This window comes from Branchiostoma lanceolatum, chromosome 3 (genome assembly GCF_035083965.1).
Source record: "Branchiostoma lanceolatum isolate klBraLanc5 chromosome 3, klBraLanc5.hap2, whole genome shotgun sequence".
Lineage (NCBI taxonomy): Eukaryota > Metazoa > Chordata > Leptocardii > Amphioxiformes > Branchiostomatidae > Branchiostoma > Branchiostoma lanceolatum.
The window spans coordinates 6,244,641-6,268,041 of NC_089724.1; the positions used below are offsets into that span (position 1 = coordinate 6,244,641).

Genomic DNA, 23,401 nt, shown 5'->3' on the forward strand with positions numbered 1-23,401 from the left:
AGTCACGTGACAAGACCAGATCTGAATTTACTGGGCTGAAAAAGAGATAGAGCGCATCTCGAAAGCTGCCCAAGTAGCAAACCCTTTTTGTCGTGTGTAAATGGTTAAATATTTTGTCAAAAATATTGATGACTATTCTGTTCACAAACCATCAAACAGTTGTTAGAATAAAGCCTCCATGGTCTCAAAGAGTCCGATGAATCTGCTTGGTTTCCCTATTACCTAGATCATTGCACCTCTCCAGTGGAATGGATGCTTTCTTGCTTTACATACATGTGATTTTCAGATCATGTGTCAAGAGGCATCCAGTAGTTAACATCTTCCAAAGACTAGGGGTCCTTCCCGGTGTGATTGAATCAAATAAATCTGTCTGGATATGCAGCTTGCACTGTTCAGTACAAAACATAGTGTGTTATGCCATGAGGTGGTTTTACCGGGTATGCAGCACCATAAACAAACAAACTAGAAAGGCAACATTTTCGAGAAAATGCAAGGATATTCCCCTCCCATTAACCACAAAAGAAATATGAAGTCGCTGCATAGATTATGCAATTTGGGTCCTCATGAGCATAACTCACATAACTTTGTATTCACCTAAAGCTACCGACACCTCCAATATGACATCCGTAGCATTTACGGTAAGGGAAATATCAAGTTTCTGCATAAATTATGCAAATGAACAAAGTGTATGCAGTGTGGGGAAGTGGTTTAGCTATGTTAGCACACATGTGATATAATCCTGCTGAATGGCAGTGGATGATCTAGAACAGGTCAGGACTTATTGACAGGGTTGACACTCTATCATCCCCACTGGGATCTCTGCGGAGCGGTTGCCATGGCAACTTGGATTGATTACTGTGAAGGAAGCGTACCAGATGGTTTTGTGCCAGGGGAGTGTCAGAGGTCAGAGTAGGCTTTTGAAGTACTTGTTCAGTGATTTTTCCCATCTGCAAGTCTGTAAGGATTGATGGCCAATCGTTAGCTAGCTAAAGCATAGCTTTATAATAAACAGAATCATAATGCATAATGATAATAAATGATATATGGATGATAATATTTTATCATCATAACATCTGATCAAAATTAAAGATTATGAAAATATAACATTATATTTGATATTTTATTTAAAAGAATTGAATAAAAAGTATATTTCATAATAATGATTTTTCGTGATAAATAAAATCATAGTTTTATGATAGTTGTGTTTCATCAGTTTTACCTTCGATATTTGTTTCTTTGACGATTTTATGTTGTAGTGCTTCATGTTGTACTATTGTTCTTCTTTGATGTGTCCTGTTTTTCTGTTATTCTGTCTGATTAACGCTTTACTTTTGCCTACGGTTTTACCATCTTATTATGATAGCAGATTGAATTGCTTTCCTCCTGTAAGCCTGTGTCCCCTACAAAAAGTAGTGGAACATTCCTCTTGGCTTATTATGTGATCAATCATCTGTTTTGATATCGGTGTTGCTTCTCTTTCGCTGTCCCACTTTTTGAGAATTAATAATCAACTCTTCTATGCAAAAGCTTTTGTATTACTTTTCATACACAGGACAACCAGTAGAAAATGGGACGTGTGATTTTCATAATGAGAAAGTATGGTACATATGAATATAAAATGCCTTTTTGAACCCTGGCATTTCAACACATACATTAAAGCCCTTGCTGGGACAAGCTGAAGTTGTAAAAAGCAGATAGCCAATCCAAATTGTAACGCCGTAAATGTGCACTAACCCTACTGTAAGTGCCCAAAGGAACCTTCTGCAAGTAATTTGTAATTCATTCGCATGCAGGAATTGGTCAAATTTTATCGGGCAATCGATAGAAAGAAGATTACATAACTGAACCCTTGTGCACAGGGACTCATAGTTGTTACAGGGAAACTCTTGCATTCAATGCCTTTATTGCACTGAAGGTATTAGATTGGAGTAAATGCTTTTCTGTTCTTAAATTGAAAACAGGCTCTTGTAAGGAACAATTATGTTTTTCGGAAAGTTTTCCATTTTCCCTGAATAGTCTCTTCAGATTAGTAAGTCACTGAATAAAAGACGCTTTGTACACAACCAATCACATGGTTGTGTACAAAGAGTCTTTTCATTCAGTTGTCCATTTTGTTCAGTTGGTGCTCTATTTGTTTCTGGTGATTGCACCCAGAACATTTCCATTCTGGCCCTGATTGAAGATGTGTTCCGTGTGTATCAGGATTCATGGAACATTTCGGGCTACAGTGGTCTTCTTACTTCAACCTCCTGCAATGTGTATTTGGTTTCCATCAAGAAGATAAGAATTGCTGTAATTTGATATTGAATTTGAGGTGAGTTCCCGGCCAGAACAAGAGACAAAATAGATAACTCAGCATAATGCATTATCATCAGAGAGCTGTGACCATATCCAATCATTTGGCGGATTAGATCAACCTGGAAATAGGCTTACTGTTCCTGTGCGGCCTCTCCTCCAGTGATCATACTGGATTAGTACCTTTGATGTGCTAGTACCAAAGTGTTTTGACAAATCATCTCCATCTTGATGTACCTTTCCTTTGGTAGGCCACTTCTGCTTATGTATATAGGTAGGAATGGTCTTTATATATGAGCGCCAAGTCATGTAACATCTATTAGTATAATTCCGCCACCCTGAAAAAAGACGTCCAAACAGATCTCCAACCCAACATCCCCCAGTATAGATATATATAATGCAATAATGTATATCTAAACTGTGCATACCTGGGGGTGCTGCACTAGAGGTCTTTCAAATCTATTGGTTTTCTAGGTGGCAGATTTTTGTAGCCTGGTGGATTAATGTTAATGTAGGTTACTTTTAGAACAAAGAGAATTTTCAGGAATATATGATTGTAAGATGAATGCTAAGAACATTTTGAATGGATATTACCAAAGAACTGAAAATTACATGGCATGATTGTGTACAGTATGTTCGTGGCTTTTAGAAAATGGTACATTGCTGCTTTAGTCATCGTTGTCATTGTTGAAATTGATTTCAAACTCATTAATTGATAAACCTTTAGATCTGCACAGGATGCAAGGTAGAAGGGGGATTTACTTCTTTAAAGTTTTAAGCCCTATTCATAGATCTTGTGCAGCAAGAAAGCGGAGATCGATACAGAATACCAAGACTTATGTTGCATTGATAACCCTTCTGCTATCATAAAAGTACCAAGTAGTATTTCAGCTATTTTTTCATTGTCAGTCAGCTCAAGGAATCCCAATAAAATGCACAATTTATGCGTCCAAGAAGCTGAATTGTTATTTCCTGACAATGGGCTCCTGCGTTGTAAAATACAATTGGTCGCCTCGACCAACTGAAGGGAATTGATTTATCAATAACGGTTTATGAATCTGATGGGGAAGCCAATATTTCCTCATCACTGGGGACGCTGGGACGGTAAACTCCTCATTATCTCAACATTATGTTGTTTTATAATCATCACTACTATGTACGTATATGACAGAAAATTTGCAAAGAGACTGTTGAAGGTTGTTGTAGGTATTGTCGATGTTTCTTTATCGGTTCCACTAGACTAAGAACACATGTTAGAGTCATCACTATTATGTATTTATATGACAGAAAATTTGCAAAGGGACGGTTGAATGCTATCGTTGGTATTGACAATGTGTCTTTATTGGTTGCACTAGACTAAGAACAAATGTTGGAATCATCACTACTATGTATTTATACAAGAGAACATTTGCAAAGGGACGGTCGAACAAAGTTCAGGAAAAATATAAACATGGAAGCTTGTTCTTTGAAGCAGAGGAAAAATACCAAGGACATACCAATTGAGGTACAATAACTCACAACATACTTGTGACAGTTCTGTCTATAACTACCACCTGGTCAGTTTTTACATTGCTGCTCATACCATAAATAGATTTTTGCTTTAATGATAACCAATTCAGAGTTTTGGTATAAAACCTATTTCTCCACTTTTTCCCTTTAGTCACTGACGAAAGACAGCAGATGATGTCTGAAACGTCTGACTGTTTCAAAATTTGATCCAGTTGCTTGAGTAACTATTTTTGGCATATCATATTACCTGAATGTCTAACATTCATCAATGTACTGTAAATAGACATTGTTAAGCTAAAGGCTCTTTCTGCTGCACTCGACATTTTCAGGATTTCTATGTACCATCAGTGTCTAGACCATTCTTAGGTTTTCTTGTAGGTGAGGTTTATGCCAGGAAGGCATTTTTTTTTCCAGGCAGCATCATTTTTGTTGTTGTTGAAACTGTTGATTTTCGATGCCTTGTAAGTTGATTGATGTAGTATTGTGGTCTTGTGATTGGCAATCTTTTGATTCCAAGGTCAACCTTCAAATCCTGGCCTTGTGAGCTTTGATGTTCATTAAAAAAGATAGGAGAAAGTCCTTTCATTTCACGCATCAAAACAGCTCATTTCTGTTTGCAGCATGTTTTTCCCTACACCAAGTGGTGGGAAAAGCCAGATGACAAAGGAAGATTCTTGCTACACCATGGTTCATGGCCGTGGTGCTGATATCTTAGGTATGATTATTGTGTAGTGTTGGCAATTTCTTACCGAGTTTTACAATGACAAAATGCACATGAGGATAAGTCATGTGTCAAAGGAGAATCCTTGCTAAACAATGGTACATGGCCATGGTGCTGATCTCTTTGTTATGATTATTGTGTAGTGTTGGCATTTTCTTACCGAGTTTGACAATGACAAAATGCACTTTAGGATTAGTCATATGTCAAAGGAAATCCTGGCTAAACAATGGTACATGGCCATGGTGCTGATCTCATTGTTTTGATTATTGTGTAGTGTTGGCAATTTCTCACCAAGGGTTGACAATGACAAAATGCACCGGAGGGTAAACGTTGTGTGCATGTTCCACCTCATTGTGAGTGAAGATGATGATGATAATGATTAATAGAATCAACATACCATTACATTAGATTTACGTGCAACTGCATTTTATCCCGACGGTGGTTTCAAATTCAAATGGCCATGAAATCATCCTATTATTTTCCTTGTATGACAGCAGGTTCAATCTATTTCAAACATTCACAGAGACTGAATCCATGTAGGGAATTTTGAGCTTACGAGATGGTCCCTCCCCAGGGGTAAGCCAGTAGCCCACAAGGGCTCCTATCCGTGGAAAATTTGCTTATCTTTATATCCCAGTTGCAGGATACTTCGTATACAAAGCACTTATGAAACAGTCCCTCCCACAAGGAAAGATGGGGGCACCCTGTGGTCACATGACACCGCCATGCATATTCTATGGCCTCTCCAGGCTGCTAGTGCCTCTCTCATATATCACAGCCTTATCAAGATGGAACCCTTCTCCTTCCCTCTGCACTGCTGCAAATGAGGGAGCAGAAAAAACAAGGTTTGTGGGTGAAATTCTGGACAGGTTGCAGTCCTATTTGCTTTAATAATAATCAAGGCGTGCCCGTGCAAGTCTGGGTAATGTAAATTGCTTGTTGTGGACATTTGTTGGTGTGATTTTTGAAATCACTCGCTAGATTTCTGCCTTCTCTTTGTTGATTTCTAACCTGTGATATTTCATGGTTGCCTGTTTGAAAAAAATGATTAGCTTTTCTTCAAAGAAACATTAATGAGCCATGCTATACTTAACTGCAGGATGTACAGTAATCTAGAATTTGCTTTGATTTCTGTGCTCCAGACATAGCTACTGCTAAAGTGTCATATTTATTCTGTTGATTTCTTTTTTACAAAATCAAAATGGTTGGCAGATTTTTTTTCCTTAAGATATTTACTACCATGTTTGTTTATGATACAGAATGTTATAACCTACAACGCAGGGCATGTTACCCTATGCTTGATGATTCTGCATTTCATTTCATTTTATTGTTTATAATGAGGGACAATGTTGAAATATTGATTTTTATCTCCCTGTGAAATTGCGACTTCAAGGATGCCCCCTATTTTGGAACCTGCAATATCAATGTTCCAGCCGTGTAGTGCTGTTTTCATATTTCCTTGTCTCTGGTCTATCTAGCTATTTTTAATGTGGATAGCATTTGATAAGGCACTGAAGGCTGACAGCAGTCCTACTGAAGAAAGGTATCCTCCTCTATGAGCTTGCATGTAGAACGTTCTGGTTACCAATAGATACGTTCAAGGTTCAAGATATTAAAATGTTTGTTAGCATTCAATGGTGAAACCTTTTCTCTGCTATGAGACCATCCTTGTTGCTTCGGCAGAAATTAACACAGGGTTCAAGTTGCCTTGCTCACCTGCTTATTTCCTTATATGTAGCCACTCCCATATTTAGCTATGATTATGTATTCCATTGACCTGGCCACCTGACCCTTAGTGTTAGGGAGTAAGCCATTATCATTGATTGCAGGAATGTGATGGCTCGTCAACAATGAGGTCTGAAGGATTTGAAAAAAGAAAAAGCAGAAATGCTTCCTCGTAAAGTATATGATAAAGCAGTCGTCCTCAATTGAGGTAAAGCATGATGCTTTTTCATGTATTGTTCAAAGCTATCTAATGAGGATTACAGCACTTGACGGTAACAAGTTCCACTCGACGATAGTTAATATAAATTTTTGAACACATCAATCCTAGTTTGATAAGTCTGGCATGACTATTTATTGTCCTTTTCTGAGCTGGTATTAGATACTACATACAGTCGGTACGTCCACCGTGCAGTTTTTTAGCCATTTTGAACATCATGCATAGTCTGGTCCTTTTTCATCTGTCTTTGAGTGACATCGACAGTAGATCCGCAACCCTGGCTCAGTGCCTTGATTATAGACCCGTGTTGTGATGTAGTAGACCTCTACGCCACGTCTCATACATGTATTTTAACCCTTTGCTTCCTGCCTTCCTGTCAGATCAGTACAGAGGTGCTTCATCAGTGAGCCAGTTGTTGGATGGAGGTTAATTTCCTCATTGGCTCTGATTCAACGGAATGTTGTTTCAGATGATGGATGATTTTTTAGACCATTCCGTCAACCTTGATGAACAAAAATCCATGAGTAAAAGATGTAAAAATGTCCAAATTAGAATAAATTGATAGATGTTTGTGCAACGTGACAGAAAAAAAGGAAGGCTCTTTGTAGGATCTTTCTGTCATTCGGAGTTGGGATGATGGAAACGAATTTAAAGCTAGCTAGAACCCTGGCTCAGTGCCTTGATTATTGACCCGTGCTGTGATGCAGGCCAGGTTGACAGGTGGGTTTGACCGGGCCTCAGGTGGAGATTGAAGAAATGGTCTCTGGAAATTACTTAGAAATGAAGACGGGAAATGGGTGGGGTTGCATTAGGCCAGGGCTCAAAATGCTGGGTGCATGTGCACCTTTGTGCACCCAAAATTTGGAGCTGCTGTGCATCTAAATTCTAATTTTTCACTGGCTGCACGGATACACCAGTCCTACAGGGCTGGAAATACTGGTTGCATGTGCACCTTTGTGTGCCCAATATTGGAGCTGTGCACCTAATTTTTAACTGTCGGTAGGCTGTAGGGTAGAGGTACTATTGTACATTGGTCTACAGAATATTCTTGGAATTTAAATATCAGAAAAAGCAATGTAACCTTTGTTGTACTTTGTTTGCTGTGCTACTAGTTAAAAATTTCGAAGCTAGCTGTAGAATTTCAGATGAAGATGAAGTTCTGGAGAGAGGCAGTAGGGTTTGTAAATATTATTTACTGATATTCTACTTTATTTTATGCATTGTGTAAAAAAATTCCAGATTTTAAGGTCAGGTGCACCAGTGTACCTATTCTCAAAAATGAATTTCGAGTCCTCCGCTCTATATGCCAATCGTAGCATTTCCCAATACTCTACAATAAGCATTTAGGTTCCCCTGTTTTGAGACGTACAATTTTCCTTTGCCCTCAGGCAATCAAATAGCTGTGCGCACAAAATATTCATAATCCATGAAACCCAGACTTATTTGAAGTCCATTCTACATTCCACACCAAGATGAAAACAGCCAAAAGGAAGAGAAAAGACTTTTGTTTTTCTGTTTGTATGAAACAACACCTATACACAACATTTATACAAAATCTTTCACATTTGAATGTATTCTGCAGTAGGAAATATTCTGCAAGCACCGGGTATATTACCACTGTTGAATTAATTCAAAGACTTTTGTTTTTCTGTTTGTATGAAACAACACCTATACACAACATTTATACAAAATCTTTCACATTTGAATGTATTCTGCTGAATATCAATTCAGGTTCTTTGAACAGATAAGTGTGATTATGCCTTACGAGCTTCTGGGCAATCATTCAATATAAGGACGTGTGCACAGAATTCTGTTTTATCATGAACTCTGCACTGCTTATGCTGTTGTTTAGAATAATTCTTATGATTTATTTATTGTTTATTGTTTATTTCTCTAAAACAGCCTTCTTGCAGCCTTTACGCTGAATTATCAGGTCTGTTTATAATTTTACATATCGGCACATCTCATTAGGCCACACCATTTTAATTTCTTGGTTAACGGAATTTCAAAAGAAATGCTAGATTGGAAAATCAACATGAAAACAGAATCTCAGAGGAAAGTTTGTACTTTGGTGCACACAATTTCAGGGAATGAACAGGGCCAGGTGCAAGTTTTCACCCCAGCCTTCTGTTTCCATGATTTTTTGCGTGCTAAAATTTAAAAAAAAACAACCTTTAACCAAGAAATTGAATTGGTGTGGGCTTATGATGAAAACATTGTCATATTCAAAAACATTATAATCACACCGTCAGATTGATGAAGTAGACTTTAAAGTTTCCACAGTGAAGACTGATGATTGAGAGTTATCATTGCAGGTAAAAGAAAAGCACCAATACACAAATTTGAACGACACGAACTGATGTAGTCATAGGGGGGATTTTGCTAAAAAAACTGCCATGTCATCGCGCACGTTCGAACGACATTCACTGAACCCGGAAGAAGCAGGTGCTGGATTACAATCTGACTGACGTACGACGGGAAAGTACAAAACAAGCGCTGTTTTTCTCAGAATTTTGCGCAAGTGAGGAAGGAGAGTAGTTACCGTGACACTGGCCAGGTTTGGAAAATGTTCATTAATGTTCTATTCTTAATGCACTTACGCAACTACATGGAGACTTTGTGAGCAAAATCCCCCCTATGACGAAATCACTTTGTGTCGTTCAAATTCGTCTATCTATCGTACCTTTTGACTTCAGTTCCGGATTACAATCCAATTCAAGGGAACAGTCTTACTCAACTTTGTCCTTCTACGTGACAAGGACTGAACATCGTGACACGCCCCTGCATCACACAAGCCTTATATGGACAATGTGCAAAGTCATTATAATGCAGGGTGATAAATAATCCTTTTCGCCTGGTTACAGACATAAATGACAGCATTTTCTCCCCACTGTGTGTCTGGGTATACCTGAGGGTTGCTTAACAGTGTGGATCCAAGTGTAAAGGCATATGTGTATACATGTACCAGGGGTGTCTCCAGCTTTGAATTTTATTTTCCATCCCACTCAATTTTGTTGGGAGCCCATGTTGTTAATTTTTGTTGTAACGCCCGTCATGTTAAGCTTACAAAAATGCTTTTTAAAAATCATTTTTACATAGTAAAGTGCAGATTTGTTGTATTGACTGTAAAAAAATTTCTGTCCCAGGATGGAGGGACAGGTTTTGAAGATAGCCCAGATGTGTACTCTCTTTACTATGACATAAGCATCGGTGACCCTAAGGGAGAAGATCTTCAAATTGCAATGCTCTAATGCTAGACTTGTTTGCTATAGATATTGTATAATATTGGACAGTTATTTTTTCACAAATGTTAAGTAAAGACAGAAGAAGTAATAGAAATGTCAAGATCATTTCATTGCAATATCTAGAGAATACATGTTCAGTATGCTGAAAGGCCTACAAGTCCAAGAGAGTTTTTTTTAATGTCAGGTCTGTTCTGCTACAATCACTATACTTCCCCCCTCCTTGAGATATAATGATCTTTCCCTGAGATGTGTCAGTCCAATTTACGAACATGTAGACAAGCTCTCAGACGGAATTACTCTAGCCTACCGTAATGCCCATTTTCCTACAAGAAGAGGTGAATTGCGTTAGAACTGAAAATTGGGTGATGAAAATGCTTCATACATTTTCAGGCGCATGGTGCAAAAGCTCGCAGAATTACTCATTGAAAGATATCTGGGTATATTCAAAATATTGTTTACAAATACAAACAAGGGTAATAACACTGCAATAGACAAGCAATAGAAGATACTAAGAGTTTTATCGAGTTTCTGATTTGCAAGCAGGAAAAATAATTTAAAGGGTTTGTGCTCAAGATTGTACTGTTTTCTCCAAGGTTTTTTTATGTATGAATCCATTATCATTCCCAGCGTCTTTTATTGCCGTACCATTTCAGGGAGATGTAGCAGTGCCAATAACTCAGTGCCATCAAAATTCCGCATGGGAATTTTCAGACCGTAAATGCCTCTTTGCATTCTGCTTGGTATTCTGATCAGTCGCTGTGGAAATCCTGATCTTAGTGTTATGTGAGGTTGTGAAAAGGGTATTCTTCAACTACGCGTTATGCTCTGATTTTACCAAAATATTGGGGCAGTGTATCAGCATTTATTTTATAGAGAACCCTCTGAAACCCTCCACATAGCCTTCAACTGATAAGAAGATTCTCAGGAAAATGCAGAAGATGATTTTCTGAGGAATATAAGATCTAGAATCCTGTATAGGCCCTTTTGATAGCCTTTTGCAACCACTTACTCAGTCCAACAGCCACAGACGATATTCCTGCAAGCAGAAATCGAGGTCAAATGACAGGTCAGTGTGTGTTTGACTGACCCAATTTTTTTCCATGCAAAAGCACAACGACTTTAAGAAAATTCAGTGCCATGCAATTCAGACAGATTACTCTGAATACATTTTTCGTGTGACAAAGGAAGCCTATGGGGAAATATTGTGCTTATAACATTTGCCACTCCCTATTCTCACCGTAGGCCCTGTATGGGAAGCAATTCTTTATTTCCAGCTATCTTAAGTGCTTTTAAGACGAGTGCACTAGGAGTTTATGCGTAGTCGTCCTTTATTCTAGTGTCACGATCGGTTTGAAATGTTGTTCAACTGCAGGCATCGTAATGGACACTTGTGGGTAGTAAAAGTGAAGAAGTGCCTACATCTAATGGCTTTGCATTTGGAGGAGTTGTTTTGTCTCTTTGGGGATGGCAATGCTATTCTCAGAAAGTTTTTTTTTCCACAAACTCACTTTACCATGGCCAATTCAGGACAATAAGTGTGACCACAATTATATTGTGCGATTTTTCACACGCTTGGCGCAGATACACTATCAAATGGCGCCTTGAGATAATATGGTTAAACTTAAAGTATTGTGATCCTAATGCCAATTTTAAAAAACGTCCAGTTACTTAATTTTGACCTACATGTAAAGGGAGTACTGTACATGAAGAAAGTTGTGGCTTCTAACTTAAGGATTTATTGCACAAATTCACTTTAGTACAGGGAGAAAAAAAGGGCCCTCCACAAACTGGTTCTATTCTTAGAAACCTCTTAAGATCTCCATTAAGGCCCTTAAAGTTTTGCGTGGACCACTTCATTACCCTCCTGTGTGGATTTGCGGCTTGTCTCACGGTGAGATGACGAGACACGACAGTTCGTCTTTGCGACCAGGAAATAGCCGAGTGCCGTGATTTGATTAGACGTGTAACAAGTTTGGCACCGTAGTGTTCTTCTGTATTATTCATACGACCAGCTCTGTGATGATATTTGCATCGAGTTCCGTAAAGTAGCCCTGATTCTGCAGATTGTTGTGCCAATTTGTGTCACTCATGTGATGTCAGGCTTTGTTGTTTCTTCACTTACAGCACACGAACTTGACTTTATGGGGGACGTTCGCGGGTGTATTGATTCTGGCATGTTCCTTCCTCAAACCCTGAAGAACAATGTTAACTACCTGCATGGTATTGGCAGGGATCCACTAGCGTGAAGTCGTCGTAAAACGGCCGCATAATGGGAGAATATGTTGTACTTGTGATGAAACTGTCAAAAACAAGCGCACATGCCATAAATGTCAATTTTAAAAACAAGCTTTAGTTATCTTTATTTCGTGGCACCGATTTGGATCACGTGTCTGTAATCTGCATAGAGTGATGTCATAAAAGCAGCGAATTCTTTCATTCCTTTACAAAGGCTGGTACTGTTCAGTCAAAAATCTAGGTAAGTCTGGTTTCTTTCTTGTTGGATGTTACAGTTTGAAATATGATTTTGTTGGATGATATAATCACATGTGCATTGATTTTTACCTTCACAGAGAGCAATGTTATTAACTGCCTCTATCGGATAGGTTTTGATTTGCTTACGTGATCGCATTGTAAAAATTACACAGGGTGAGAGAAAATGTTCTAGTTGTCAGAGAACTGTCATAAAAGAGGGCACAATAATAATTAATGTCATAAAATGTTTCTTGTTAAAAGCAAGTCCAAACTGTAAAAAAAAGCCTCTACATGTACTTGACTGGCACTCAAGCAAATGAGTTTAACCCTACCAAATGCATGGAACCTTTTGTTGAACCACTAAGATACATAGTGCCGTTACTTTTCCATCCTGGTCAATGTTGAGTATCAAGTAACTAAAACATGACAGATAAAAGTGACATCCTCTACTGCATGATGTTATGGGGTTATGAAAAAGGGATGATATGCTGCCGTACCCCTGTTAACCCTAATATGAAGATACTAGGTGATGTGACTCTAACAACGTACATGTATTTTGGGGAAAGGACCATGAACTTGAAGTCATCTCCGAGGTAATCAGAAGTAGATTGCTGCAGTAGTTGTGCCAGAAGATCTGTGGACTTACGGCCAGGGTTAAAAGAAGGTCAGGACCATCCTGTCCGTTATGGATTGCCCGACGTCCACACAGTGGAGATTGGGCAGCACGAGTCCCAGATAGGGTCAGGGGTGGGCGGATGGATGGTGGAAACGATGTATCCAGGGTGACAAGGCCATCAATCCTGGGCAAGTCAAGGAGAGGTAATGATACTGCGATAAGGGTGGGCTGGTGGGGCACGTTGGCAGGTGGTTTGAGCGCCTTGCTTGCAGTCCCTTCTGCAGAGTTTCTAGGCATGCGTAGCCCTGTGGTTAGAGTCCCTGCCTCTGAAACTAGAAGTCGTGAGTTCTATCCTAACGTTTTCAGATTTTTTAAAGTATGATGCCCCTATTCCCAATGATGGCAGCCTTTGAATTGTTTGGTTTAAGCCCAATAAATATGTCTCAAAATCGTAAAAACAGATTGAATACAAGTTCAAAAGGGATACAAAATGTTGCGTTCTTAATGTGTAATTTGTTTGAGCACCAATTCTTCATTGCGAGTGAAAATTTTTCATGAGTAAAAGGGGATAAATTCCTACTGGTGGTAACTTGCACTAGTGCAGGTCTTCTTGAAATTACGTGCACAGCTCCAGTTTTACAATTGTACGTGCACAAACTTGCACATGTAAGTGGTATTTCGAGCCCTGCCTTTTAAAGGCTCTTGGAATGGATCCTGTGAGCCTCATTTTAGGTAACAATTAATGCCGGAGTTGGAAGTCAGCCCATGTATGTGGTATTGGAGATTGGGTCTAATGGTTCCATGTCTCATATGTAGCACTGACCGCTGGCTTCTTAGGGTCGACCTCCCATTACTTTAAGATCCGAGATCATTAGTCTTGGCTCTGATACAAGGCGCTACATGATAAGGAACCAATTTCAAGCAGCACACCTCCGTATTACCTGCAAGGTGCAATTTAGAGACAAATTGCAAGATTGTTGTTAAGAATATCGACCACTATTTGTGCGTTTGGAGACAGATTGCAAGATCGTTGTTAAGAATATAAACTACTTGCAATTCTGGAAGTTGACAACATCCTAGGTTGAATATCTTGAATCATTAAACCTTAAGCCTTGTGTTGGAAGGAAGGACTTGACAAGATGCTTGACACAATGTGTGATGATACATGCACTTCTTTGGTCAAACATGAGGTGTTATGCTTGAACAGTAGGCTTTTTTCATTTCCCATAACTCGTAGGGAAAGCCGTTTTATTCTCGTAATTTGTAGCAAGGCGATCAAATTTTGCGTAATTGTGTTCCTTAATTTTATCGTAATACGTAGGGAGGTTCTTATGGCTTCAGCGTAAAGCATTGTATGCAGACCCTCATGTATATGTGAAGTGCTTGGTTCTGATGGTAACTGCTGTTACAGTAGTAAATGCCAAACATCACACAGCCGGAAAACAGACATTACTTCATCATTACTATGTCCATCCATCTCACACCAACGCGGTACTGCTGCCAACTTTCCTCCTCACCAGCTCGGTAATGAAATCTTTGGTCCATAAGCTGGCCTTAGTTAATAGTCCACTTCCTCTTAATGTGCCAAAAACATATCTTGTCTTTTTATCGCAGCTGTAGCGTGTAACATAACTCAATGGAATAACAGGAAGAATAATGATGCAAAATATATCTTTATCAGGAGAGAATTTACTCTGTACTAATGTTGTTAAAAACACTAGCAAAACACTGATAAGTAGAACTACTGGATGTTTTCGAACCTGTACAAGAGTACTGTAAATGCAGAAATGTTTGTGGTGATTTTATGTTCGCTTTTCACGGCGACCGTTTCACTGCAAACTTAAGACCACCGCAAACATCTTTGTCCAATACTGTCTGCAGCAGTATGTGACTATAGCACTGCGGCAAAATTAAAGCCACCGCAAACACCCCATTTTCCCCTTAGTGCGAAATAAAAACCACACAAACTTTAATGGATTTACAGTGTCCTATGATCCATTATCAGAATTTCCTACCAAAATGAATGTACAGTCAACCTGAAGCCTCATGATGTAATCCTTCTCTTGCAGATATCTAGGAGAGCCGATTTTCTCAACCGCTGTTGGACCTTGCTTAACCACTGAAGAGCCAATCCCAGTACAGCATTTCGATCAGGTGACGTCGGAGGACCAATCACCATGGACTCAGAAGGAGGCTGTTATAACTGCATGAAGTACTTGTTGTTTGTCTTCAACCTGCTTTTCTGGGTAAGATGGGTTTTGCTACTGTATCAATAGTTAGAAGTGAATAGTTAATCAATTCAAAGTCTCAATGACAAATGATTTTTTTGGTAAGTTGTTCTACTTCTAGTAAAGTTTTTTGTATGCAGACCTCTTTTTATGCCTAATTACATTTTACTTATTGCTATGATTATAAATAAATTTTACAATGTGGTCCAAAATCAATCTTGCCAAATGAGTACATGTATCACTAAGTGAAGCTCTGTTGGAAGGAGTTTTCCAAACATTGCAACTTTTAGGTCTGTCCTTAGTACTGAAATCTGTGCTACTCTTACAAGTCACAATTTTTATGTTGGCATTGCACAAATCTGCTTAGCATGCTTAGAACAGACCTCATAGACATTAGACTTGGGACTCTAAGAACTACACAAAGAAGGTCCAGAAGCTAAGGATACTTGCTGAGATTAGGACACAATTAGTGATTTCAAAAGAAGGGCGGATTAATGCTTAGGATGTTTGTAGTACTTCAGATCATCATGTTCTACCATAATTATTCAAATTGAGGAGTAGAAACCTGAAATAAGACATATATATTGCTTGTTTACACAAAAACCTTTTTCATGAAAGCCTTTAGCTGTTTGCTTTTCTAGTACTACAAAACACCATGTAAAGCTGTAAACTTGAGTATCAGGAATCTGGATTAAGATGTACCGTTATCCATCGTTTCTCCAGCTATCGGGAGCAGCCCTGCTAGGAGTGGGGATCTGGGTCATCGTGGCGCAGCAGAGTTTCATCACGCTGGTCGGGGACAACCCCCTCTTCATCACGGGCGCGTACATCCTCATCGGGGTCGGCGCTTTCGTGTTCTTCGTCGGCTTCCTGGGCTGCTGCGGCGCCATCAAGGAGAGCAAGTGCATGCTCATCCTGGTACGGACGGGTGCAGTTTCCTGTGTATTTCAGATACTTTAATTCTTGTTTCTTCCACTGTAACTTTAAGTTCACTGTTGTTTTCACGGTCACCTCTGTACCGGAAACTTATCATCATCGTGAAAAAAACTGTTGATGATTCCTTCACACACCTGTTCTGTAAATCGCTTGCCGCCACCGTGAAGTTAAAGTTCAGTGAAAATGGCCATTTTCTTTATACCGTGAAATTTTGCTACCGTGAAGATAAAGTGATTTACAGTAGTATTCATTATCATGAAACTGTCTTAAACTGAGAAAAAGCTGAAACATTTTTTAACGAATGTGCAGTGACAATATCAATTTTTTCAAGAATAAAAACTGTATAGCTAAAGAAATTCATGTACCCCCAAGTAACGCCCACCCTCTTCCAGCAGGCCCAACCCGCTCGTTTCATTACCTCCGGCATCGGCTCTACTTTTCTGGCCCTTGATCCCGCCTCCTGGTGACGTTACTGGCAGTTGCTTATGAAGAATTATTGAGCTAGCCTCATTTGGCACAAGCAGCTGTTATTTTGTTCAGAACCAAAAGTAGCGATGTAAAACATAACCTGATTGGCTGATATCGAAAGCTTCCCAGTGACCTTTGCGGATTTCCACAAGACAAGCTTGTGGCAGTCCTCTGATTGGCTGCAAGCTGTTTGGTGGTAACGTCACCAGGAGCCTAAATCAAGGGCCAGAATAGCAGGGCCGATGCGGGAGGTAACGTACCGAGCGAGTCGGGTCTGCTGAAGGAGGATGATGAGTAATGCCATGATTTGAAAAAGACCTTGATACATTTTCAATGCTTTCCTGTGGGAGTTTATCATTCACAACCACATGTTGCAAAGTACTGTTGATTACAATGAGTTCAGTCTGACCCCATATCATGCCTTTCCCCTGACACATATATATATTGTATAGATCTTTTTGTGAAAATGGCCCATAGCTGGGTCAGGGACACATCGTAGGGAGGTAGCGATTGGCTGTAATACATGTGTGGCACATATTACAGCCAATCGATGCCTCCCTTATGTCTCATTACTACTCATTAGACTAGAGTCAATGAAGCAAACCAATTTGTGTTGAGATGTAGGACAAAGACATGGGCACCATAATTATACGTAATGGACAGACCAATGGAAGAGGTATTAAATAAGCGACACAATGATTAGACCACTGGGATCACTGTGTTGGCAGTGGTGCCACATCTCATTGATTATTTCATTTTAACAGGACCACCACGAGCTGTATCAAACTAACGCTTTAATGGACTACCGAATACGTTGAATTATCTAGGAGTGAAGTAAAGCAACACAAAGAAGTTACATGAGACACTAAGAAATACCACCCATCTGGACAAATTTCAATGACACAATCTCTGAAGATGCTGCTGGTATCTTTGACGTGTAAAAAATATTGCTTTTGCTTGTAAAGGAAAATATTCAAATGAGTTAATGTTTTCTTACAATTTTATATTGTCTTTCTTTAATCACCAATTCAAGAAGACTAAAAAGGTACACAGAAAATGAGATAACACTTACATGTACAGGACAATTAAGGTTTACAACGGTATGTCTGTAAGAAACCTTTGTTCCCAATGCTGCAATAGATAACAGTGTCTTCATTTTGCTCTTCTTCCTTCCAGTTCTTCATCCTCCTCCTGCTGATATTTGCGGCTGAGATCGTGGCCGCCGTGCTGGCTTTCATGTTCAGAGCTAAGGTAAGCTTGTCATTCCAGGTAAGACCATGTTAATTTTGTTATATGGATGACATCTTCTGGGGACCCCAAAACTGATGCGAGCTAGGGAATAAAAAAAAAAGTTTGGCCCCCCAAAAAGTTGCCTTATTTATGAAATCCACATGGTCAGGAATGATGGACAAAACTTAACACACTGTGAGAGTATGGGATACCAGATAATAGATTCTTCATTTTTGTTCTTTTACATCTTCTTCTTTGACTTTGGACTTGACATTCTACGACATTAGTATCCATTTTCCAAAATATTTTTGTGCAATTTATGGCACATATTTTCTAATTTTCAGCTGCTTTGTTCAATCAACAGTATATGGCGGAAAACTTCTTTTTTTTAAACAGAAGAAAATTGATGCACGCAGGGATGTCATCCATATAATCAAATCAACATGGCCTAATGATTGAAACATGTCTGCCACAATGTACATGGCAAACTTGGCAGCATAGCACCTTTTTTTCCACCATACTGCCTTGTGCCTTGGCAGTGGTCCGAGGAAATGATTCACAACGCTGTCTGATAGATCACTGCACTACATTTGTCAAATGTCCAAGTTGGCTGTAAAACTCATTTAGACACATCTCTGGGATTTTATTAACTTGAAAGCATTTTTGAATCTGTAGATAAAGTAGATTCTGTCAACAATGATGGAGAATGATGGAGAAGACTTGTAGAATTGGTGATTAATATAGTCCCAAAAGTAACTTAATGATAACAGCACTTTATGATAGATAACTCCAGGTAGTTCTCTGAATGTTACAAGATCAATGCTTGGAAGAAAAATGGGACTTACCCAAATTTTTGGGTGTCTGCTACTGTTAACAGTAATCTACTTCTGAGACACTGACTGCAGCAACGGGTTGTAAGTCCCAGATAAGGTATGTCACCCAGAAGAAGTAGTAGTAAACGGTACATTCCATGGTAAGTCCAAATCCTTCCAAAAATGGTCTTGTGAAGTTCAGTCTTTATTCATCATGTCATCTATCAACACAGATGAACTTTCGTATTAAGATTTCAGGTAGTTCTATTACTTAGAGGTTTAAGTCAGCTTTAAGACTTGTATGTAGGCATATCAGACTGCCATGTAGTGACCTGCAAGTGAAAGCAGATCTGCAATGGATGTCACTTGAATACAGAAGAACAACGTCCAGACTTTCCATGATGTACAAAATGACTAATAAACTTGTGGATTTACGTACCGGCTGATAAGTATCTAATGCCAGCTCTGAAGAGGACTAGAAATAGTCATGCTTTTTAGTACCAGAGTTATCAGCGAAGGATTGATGTGTAAAAATTCATATTTTCCGAGAACTATTATAATAGTAGAATGGAACTCGTTGTCATCAAGTACTGTAGGAGCATCTTCACTAAGTACATGTAGCTTTAAAGAACGGTCGCAGTCAGATATGCAGATATGTAACAGACCGTTCGGTGTAATATAACCAGCTGCTGGCGCGCCGCGTGCCTGCGAAGCTGGTGTGTTACGCCTAATGGCGGTTGTACCGGCTATATAGATACAGATACAGAAGTGTTTTTCTTTTCATCTCCAGTCGGAGCAGGTTTTGTCAGACATGATGAACAAGACACTTCAGGAGGACTACAAAGGACCCAAGGCTCAGGACCCCACATCTGCCGCATGGAACTACGTCCAGATCATCGTAAGTTTTCTGTGGTTGAAGTTATTTGTTTCTTTGAACCTTAATTATCTTCGCCGAGTACTTGTACTCGGAGAAGATTATGTTTTCGGTTGAAAAATCTGTTGGGTGGGTCTGAATGTATGTCAGGAGCATAACTCAAGAAAGCTTCAATGAATCTTTATGATTTTCGGTAGGTGTGTAGTGGTTGTGCAAAGGAAGGTCAAGTTCAAAAATGGTTCACCTTGCGTTTTTCAACAGAACTGCAGCGGACTTTGCATTTTTTTGTTTTTGTATGTAGGCAAAAAAAGTGATGGAAACGCTGATGGATCTTCATGATTTTTTGCAGGTGTGTAGATGTTGTGGAAACGGAGGTCAAGTTCAAAAATGGTTCCCCTTGTATTTTCCGTCGGTACTGCAGCGGGCTTTGTGTGGATGTGTATTTGTATGTCGCCAGCATAACTCAAGAAGCTGTTGATGGATCTGTATGATATCTAGTGGATGGGTAGGGTTTACAGAAAGGAAGGTCAAGTTCGATAATGGGCCTTCTAGCGGGCACCTAAGGTACTGCAACAGAGCTTCAAAATTTGGAGGCATATTTTCTGAAAGTGCTATGGTCATGATTTTTGTGTGGTAGATAGATCATGCCACAAAAAGTAAGTTCTGTAAATTTGGGCCCCCTAGCGGCTTGTTAAGAACTGCAGTGGGTATTTTTGTTTTGACATTCGGACATGAATAACTTGAGAAGGGGTCGACAGATCGTCGTGATATTTGGTATTTACAGAGCTCAGATGGTGCTTTACATAATCAATGACTAATTATGCAAATCAGGAGCTAATTTGCATAATGAGAAAGGAAAGTTTGTTAACCCACTGCATTTCATAATAGGACATGGGACTGTCAGGTCATGTAACCAGATGGCCTTGCATAAACGTACATGTAGGTCAAATAAATAAACTATCCTCCAAGTAGAGGTGTGGGTCCTGCTGTTTTTTAACGCGTTCAGTTTAGGCATTTTTGTTCACCACGATTGGCGACATAATGAAAAGGGGACAAAATAGAAAGCCTGACAAAAACACCTAAAAACGCGTCAAAAACCAGCCAGACCCACTCCTCTGCTTGGAGAGTACACTGTACCAAAACTGCACCACTGCTAGGTGCGGAAAAGTCACATGTACATGTACTATGTCTTTCAAAATGTGTATGATATGGAATAAAGATTTATTCTATTCATATATATTGACTGTACCATTTCATCATCACTTTCAACTTACAACACTGCAATATCGAACCTTTATCGAACCTATAATATCAACATAGTCATATTTTTTTCATGACCAGTTATAACATATACATTTGTATCAGCACACTCTACACATATACTAGTCCTGTACCACCAAATGATTTTTAACCCCATCTAGACTGGACTCATTCGCCCCATCATAACTTCCAAATGGTATGGTGCATGATCAAATTTGCAGGGGGTGATAAGCACGTAAATGTCAATCACTCTCCATAATAAGCCTTGATTATTTGGCGAAGATAATGTGTTCGTGGAACTCTAGTTTATTCATGAGAAGCTTGCCGGCCTACATGCTGCTTTTAATTGAGGTCACAAGGGGAAGAGGTAAGGGTCAGACGAAATATAACAGAGATACGGATTACATCATTTAAAGTCCTAATAAATCTACCAACATAATATTATCATATACTTTACATGGTACAAAACACAGAGTAGAATGAAAGCTGGTTTGTGGCTTGTGTCTGTTCATTTTGGTCATTTCTGATGATGGCAAATATTTAAAGCAATATCTGTATGAGCCCAAACAAATTTCTGGAATTGCAGAAAACTGTTTTTTACTTTTTCTTATGTGGGAGGAAATATTTCTCAAGCGGAGGTCTAATAGACAAGTCAGCACTGTCAGAAGTTACCGTTCAGATGATTACAACAGCTCATCTACCTACAAGGCCCCTATAAAACTTCTTTAAGTCAAATTTTTCTGAAAACAAAGGAAGACTGAACACTGTAGAATTATATGAAACTGCAAAGGGAATACACAACACAAAAGCTACAAGCTGCTGATTAGATTTTGTAACCAGATGTCTCAGATACATGTAGCAATAACAATTATTGCATTGTCTTTTGTCAGTGATAGTGATTGCTATCTGCAATGTTTGACTGTTTACAAAATCCATCCAGTTGTATCATTTATCTTGTTGTCAGGATGTCTAACCTTCTTTGACATAAAAAGGGAATAACTTAGCTAGTCTTTGGTTAATGTAGCTGTGACTTTTTTCCTCTCCAGTTTGGTTGCTGTGGAACAAAAGGCTACGGGGACTGGCTGTCATCGGACTGGGTTACGAACCAGGGACAGGGCACGCGGATGAACTTTCCCTCCTCCTGCTGCGTCAGGGATAAACTCACGCTCGACAACCTGCCCAAGAACGAGACCGCCTGCTACCTGAACCCCGACGACCCCATGTACATGAACTCCGGGGTAGGACGCTAGCAGTTACCGTAACTTCATTTGTGTTCGCAGGGATTAATTTTGCAGTAGGGAGAAAATGGAGTGTTCGCGGTGGTTTTTAGTTCACGGTTGAAACAAAGGGGTAGGTGGCAGAAGAAAGAAGAAACATTTTTGTGGTGGTTTTAAGTCTGCGGTAAGATGCCACTGCGAAAAACACGAAGATTAATCCGCTGCGAACATTTCAACATTTACTGTCGTGATTCCTATATGTACATAACTCTGGAAAGGTGAAAATTCAAAAAGACATCAGAAATTTTAAAAACACGTACAGTCAAACCTGCCCAAGGAGACCACTCAGGGGACCCATAAAAGCTGTCTATATATATGGACAGGTGGTCACTATAGACAGGAGTCTTAATGCTTGTGTTAATGGGAAAAATTATCTAAGGGACAAAGAAAAAGTGTGGTCACTTTTACAGATTTAACTGTATCCAAATGATATAACTGAATATAACTTTGCTATACATCAAATGATCTTTAAAATGATAAAACATTTCTTTGCTATACATCAAGTATCAAAATAGCACCTTCAAAATGTGAAAATAGCCCTCTTAGTTGTGAGTAACTGGTGTTGCTGCCATGGTAAAAATATAATCTTTAGAAATCTGTTTGCGTAGTTACCAACTATAGTTTGGGCTTTTGTTTTTTACAACTTGCTATATTCTGTACTGTGCTGACCAGTTTCTCTTTCCTAGGGCTGCTTTGAGAAGATGAAATCAGAGTTCCAGCAGAAGATTCTCATCATCGCTATCGTAGGAATCGCCATCGCAGCAGTCATGGTAGGTCACGGCAGAAGGACTTTACCGGAAATCAATTCCCACCTCTTATATCTATAGACGTCATGGAGGGATGGGCAACAACAACATTGGATAATCAAATGTCAGAGCCTTTTTCTAAAGAGTCTAAAGAGTTTTCTGACCCTCATTTTAATGAACAAGTTAATAGACCCTGTGCTAATTACGGTAGCCATTTTTAATTTCCCAGGGTCAGCTCGGGGTCATGCGCCAAAACGAGGTTTGTGAGGATGCTCCCTCACTTATAAGCCTGTATTGCAATATAGGTATGCCAACTTTTGTGGTAGATTTCACCCTTCTAATGTGAAATACTGTGGTACATGTACCTTTTATATGAATTGAACATACTGAACTTTTCATTTACTATCATATCATGTACTGCCATGAAAAAGAAAATGTCTGTTTTACAAGTTGTGCAGCTTGTTTGGTTCAGTTGTTGCCAACTTCTTAGCCATTAGAACTATAGTGATACAAACTTAAAGGTGTTTTTAATGTTTTTTCCAGATCCTTGGTATGGTGTTCTCCATCTGTATGGTGCGCAACATGGAAGAAAAGTACGAAATTCTTTTTCTTCCTTACCTTAATCCCTTCATAACCAACTATCAGTGGCAGATTTTTATTTTTTGACTTGTAATGTACTGTACTTTGTGACTGCTATCCTTTGACTGCATGCATCTTCAGTTGTTCCCTCTTCCAATTATGCAAATTACCAACATGACATTAGAAGTCCA

At 39.2% G+C, this 23,401-nt stretch overlaps 1 protein-coding gene across 6 annotated transcripts in view; it reads left to right on the forward strand.

Moving 5' to 3' along the window:
• Positions 1–23,401, forward strand: part of LOC136429875 (tetraspanin-18-like) — a 53,087-nt gene that overhangs the window by 24,984 nt on the left and 4,702 nt on the right. For 5 of the 6 annotated variants that reach the window (XM_066419960.1, XM_066419955.1, XM_066419959.1 and 2 more), the window contains 7 exons: positions 14,870–15,046; positions 15,752–15,946; positions 17,609–17,683; positions 19,265–19,372; positions 21,655–21,846; positions 22,572–22,655; positions 23,175–23,224. In XM_066419960.1, coding sequence (XP_066276057.1) covers positions 14,978–15,046; positions 15,752–15,946; positions 17,609–17,683; positions 19,265–19,372; positions 21,655–21,846; positions 22,572–22,655; positions 23,175–23,224 — 773 coding nt within the window. In that variant the 5' untranslated portion in view covers positions 14,870–14,977. Of the gene's footprint in view, positions 1–5,279; positions 5,371–14,869; positions 15,047–15,751; positions 15,947–17,608; positions 17,684–19,264; positions 19,373–21,654; positions 21,847–22,571; positions 22,656–23,174; positions 23,225–23,401 lie in introns of those variants that run through there. The other variant, XM_066419958.1, reaches the window with a different exon arrangement.